At 41.3% G+C, this 4,664-nt stretch overlaps 1 protein-coding gene across 1 annotated transcript in view; it reads left to right on the top strand.

The window, feature by feature from the left end:
• The window catches only part of LOC137977329 (E3 ubiquitin-protein ligase RNF10-like), a 26,398-nt gene extending 25,704 nt beyond the window's left edge, over positions 1–694 (top strand). Inside the window, exon 22 of the mRNA XM_068824562.1 lies at positions 581–694. Coding sequence (XP_068680663.1) covers positions 581–694 — 114 coding nt within the window. The remainder of the gene's footprint in view (positions 1–580) is intronic.
• Positions 695–4,664: the final 3,970 nt, after the last annotated feature.

Here is a 4,664-nt window from a genome sequence, read left to right as displayed (position 1 = left end):
AGAAAAAAAGAGCAGCAAACAGTGCTGTACTCTGATTTTAGGAACTCGCGGAGGAGTGGCCACGAGTAACCACGAGTAACCATAATTAACAGTAGAATAATTACATTATCTTTTTATAAATAATCTTGTGGTTACTCGTGGTTACTCGTGGGTTACTCGTGGTAAATGAGAAAATATTGTTTTCGTTACTCCCAAAAACATTCATTTCCACACACCAAAACCAGCTCTGCAAATCATCTGCGACAAGGTGGAAAGTCTTGTTGCAACGACATAAAAAGCAATTTTTTTGAGCGTGGAAAGTAAATGTGGTTTCCCTCGCTGTAAACAGCCACCAGGTCTGTTTCGCATTCATCGGTCGACACCACTTCGAACAACAAAATCGGCTTCGTCTGATGAATTGGAGTTAGATGCAGAACCCTTTAACAAATCCATACTTTAACGCTACTGACAAATAGCGTATTAAAGAAGGAAACAAAACGAACATTGTCATTTGCACTTACGTCACAATCTTTCGCTTCGCACAGGACAACGCATTATTTTACGCTCGAAAACGAGATATAAACTATCCGCAATTTTTTAGACCTGTAAAAAGTTCTTTCACGCGGTGGTCATATTGATGGACAGACTGGACTATAGGTGCCCGTATAAAGGTATAAAGGAAGTTGTTCTGAAAAACAAAGGAACAATCGGCTGACAAAATTCAGTTGAGACACTTGCCAACAGAGCACACTGGCAACGACACATTCATTGTTTGCAAAGAAAACTTGTCCAGAAAGTACGGTTTCCGGGATACCCCTCCCTCCCCCACCCTAATCAATGTTTGTAGCCGGCTAGTCGACAAGGCTCGTAGAAAACAGAAAAACACAACATTGTCCCCGTGTGGTGCGGGGGGGGGGGGAAAAGGGGGGGGGGGGTCCCCCCCATTTGCGCCGTCCGAGCTTGAAATCGACTCTAAGGATTAAGAGTGTCTACAACAATTTTGACGCCGATTGTCTGTATGAAAAAACTTTGTAATGAAGTGTAATGACGACTTCTGATAAGCGTTTGTTTTGCATTAAATCTAATATGAAATATACCATTTCATAGCGTTTATGCTTGTCATGTCATATAGGAATCAGAACGATATATTAAATCACCTTGTTTCTTTATTTACGGTGATGTAGCAGTCCACGTGCTGTACTGGATTGCAGACATTTCAGTGTCGAACATGGTTTTCCCACACAGAACATTTCGTAAATCGAGATCAGCGGCATGTATACGCTTGCCATAAGGGCATGTATACGCTTGCCATCTATTTGCGAAGGGCGGAAAGTGAATGATTATTGTCAGGGGAAGTGATATCTCACGGGCTTTCGATGTACCGCATTCTAAAAAAGAGAAATTTTAACGCAAGTAATCACTACCGACAACGTCATTTACAACGGCCAAAATTTGATGTCGAACGCGCAGCGAAGTTAAGTTCACGCCACAAACGCTTATTATTGAGAGGAAGGACATCGTACTAAATATGACAATTTCAAGACGATTTGTGCAGTGTTTTGAATTTGACATACCTTGAAATAAAGTGATACTTTCGGAACATTGCGTGACGTTTAGCAGTCCCTTTTGAAATTCACCATACATAATTCCATTTCAAACTTGTTACAAGGGATATGACCCATGAAAAGAGCGAAATATAAATAGCAAAGACAGTTTATAACTCCTGGGACAGAAAAAGAGCAGCAAACAGTGCTGTACTCTGATTTTAGGAACTCCGCGGAGGAGTGGCCACGAGTAACCCCGAGTAACCATAATTAACAAGTAGAATAATTACATTATCTTTTTATAATAATCTTGTGGTTACTCGTGGTTACTCGTGGTTACTCGTGGTAATTGAGAAAACATTGTTTCTTTACTCCCAAAAACATTCATTTCCCACCAAAACCAGCTCTGCAAAGCATCTGCGACAAGGGGAAAGTCTTTTTGCAACGACATAGCAATTTGAGCGTGGAAAGTAAATGTGTTCCCCGCTGTAACAGCCACCATGTCTGTTTCGCATTCATCTGCGACACCACTTCGACCAACAAAATCGGCTTCTTCTGATGAATTGGAGTTAGAGGCATATCCCTTTAACAATCCATACTTTAAACGCTACTGACAAATAGCGTATTAAAGAAGGCAAAAAAGAACAGGTCCATTGCACTTACGTCACAATCTTCGCTTCGCACAGGACAACGCATTTTTCACGCTCGAAAACGAGAATAATAAACTATCCGCAATTTTTTAGACCTGTAAAAAGTCTTTCACTCATGTGGTCATATTGATGGACAGACTGGACTATAGGTGCCCGTATAAAGGGTATAAAGGAAGTTTTTCTGAAAAAGACAATCGGCGACAAAATTAGTTGAGACACTTGCCAACAGAGCACACTGGCCCGACACATTCATTGTTTGCAAAGAAAACTTGTCCAGAAAGTACGTTTCCGGATACCCCTCCCTCCCCCACCCTAATCAATGTTGTACCGCTGTCGACAAGGCTCGTAGAAAACAGAAAAACACAACATTGTCCCGGGGGTGCGGGGGAGGGGTCCATTTGCGCCGCCGAGCTTGAAATCGACTCTAAAGGATAAGAGTGTCTCAACAATTTTGACGCCGATTGTCTGTATGAAAAAACTTTGTATGAAGTGTAATGACGACTTCTGATAAGCGTTTTTTTGCATTAATATATGAAATATACACATTTCAATAGCGTTTATGCGTTGTCATGTCATATAGGAATCAGAACATATATTAAATCACCTTTTTCTTTATTACGGTGATGTAGCAGTCACTGGTATGATTGCAGACATTTCCGTGTCGAACATGGTTTTCACACAGAACATTTCTAACGAGATCAGGGCATGTATACGCTTGCCATAAGGGCATGTATACGCTTGCCATCTATTTGCGAAGGGCGGAAAGTGAATGATATTGTCAGGGGAAGTGATATCTCACGGGCTTCGATTTTAACGCAAGTAATCACTACCGAGAACGTCATTTACAACGGCCAAAATGTGGATGTCGAACGCGCAGCGAAGTTAAGTTCACGCCACAAACGCTTATTATTGAGAGGAAGGACATCGTACTAAATAATGGACAATTTCAAGACGATTTGTGCAGTGTTTTGGATTTGACATACCTTGAAATAAAGTGATACTTTCGGAACATTGCGTGACGTTTAGCAGGCCCTTTTGAAATTCGCCAGTCATAATCCCATTTCAACTTGTTACAAGGGACCTGACCCATGAAAAAGAGCCAAATATATATAGCAAAGGACAGTTTATAACTCCTGGGACAAAAAAGAGCAGCAAACAGTTGCTGTACTCTGATTTTAGGAACTCCGCGGAGGAGTGGCCACGAGTAAACCACGAGTAACCATAATTAACAAGTAGAATAATTACATTATCTTTTTATAATAATCTTGTGGTTACTCGTGGTTACTCGTGGTTACTCGTGGTAAATGAGAAAACATTGTTTTCTTTACTCCCAAAAAACATTCATTTCCCACCAAAACCAGCTCTGCAAAGCATCTGCGACAAGGTGGAAAGTCTTTTTGCAACGACATAGCAATTTGAGCGTGGAAAGTAAATGTGTTCCCCGGCTGGTAACAGCCACCATGTCTGTTTCGCATTCATCTGCGACACCACTTCGACCAACAAAATCGGCTTCTTCTGATGAATTGGAGTTAGAGGCATATCCCTTTAACAAATCCATACTTTAACGCTACTGACAAATAGCGTATTAAAGAAGGCAAAAAAGAACAGGTCCATTGCACTTACGTCACAATCTTCGCTTCGCACAGGACAACGCATTTTTCACGCTCGAAAACGAGAATAATAAACTATCCGCAATTTTTAGACCTGTAAAAAGTCTTTCACTCATGTGGTCATATTGATGGACAGACGGACTATAGGTGCCCGTATAAAGGGTATAAAGGAAGTTTTCTGAAAAAGACAATCGGCGACAAAATTAGTTGAGACACTTGCCAACAGAGCACACTGGCAACGACACATTCATTGTTTGCAAAGAAAACTTGTCCAGAAAGTACGTTTCCGGGATACCCCTCCCTCCCCCACCCTAATCAATGTTGTACCGCTGTCGACAAGGCTCGTAGAAAACAGAAAAACACAACATTGTCCCGGGGGTGCGGGGGGGGGTCCATTTGCGCCGCCGAGCTTGAAATCGACTCTAAAGGATAAGAGTGTCTCAACAATTTTGACGCCGATTGTCTGTATGAAAAAACTTTGTATGAAGTGTAATGACGACTTCTGATAAGCGTTTTTTTGCATTAATATATGAAATATACACATTTCAATAGCGTTTATGCGTTGTCATGTCATATAGGAATCAGAACATATATTAAATCACCTTTTTCTTTATTACGGTGATGTAGCAGTCACTGGTATGATTGCAGACATTTCAGTGTCGAACATGGTTTTTCACACAGAACATTTCTAACGAGATCAGGGCATGTATACGCTTGCCATAAGGGCATGTATACGCTTGCCATCTATTTGCGAAGGGCGGAAAGTGAATGATATTGTCAGGGGAAGTGATATCTCACGGGCTTCGATGATTTTAACGCAAGTAATCACTACCGAGAACGTCATTTACAACGGCCCAAAATGTGGATGTCGAACGCGCAGC

The sequence above is a fragment of the Montipora foliosa genome, chromosome 11 (genome assembly GCF_036669935.1).
Source record: "Montipora foliosa isolate CH-2021 chromosome 11, ASM3666993v2, whole genome shotgun sequence".
In the NCBI taxonomy this organism is placed as follows: Eukaryota; Metazoa; Cnidaria; class Anthozoa; order Scleractinia; family Acroporidae; genus Montipora; species Montipora foliosa.
Note: the sequence above shows the minus strand (reverse complement) of the source record. Positions and strands in the feature narration are given on the sequence as shown.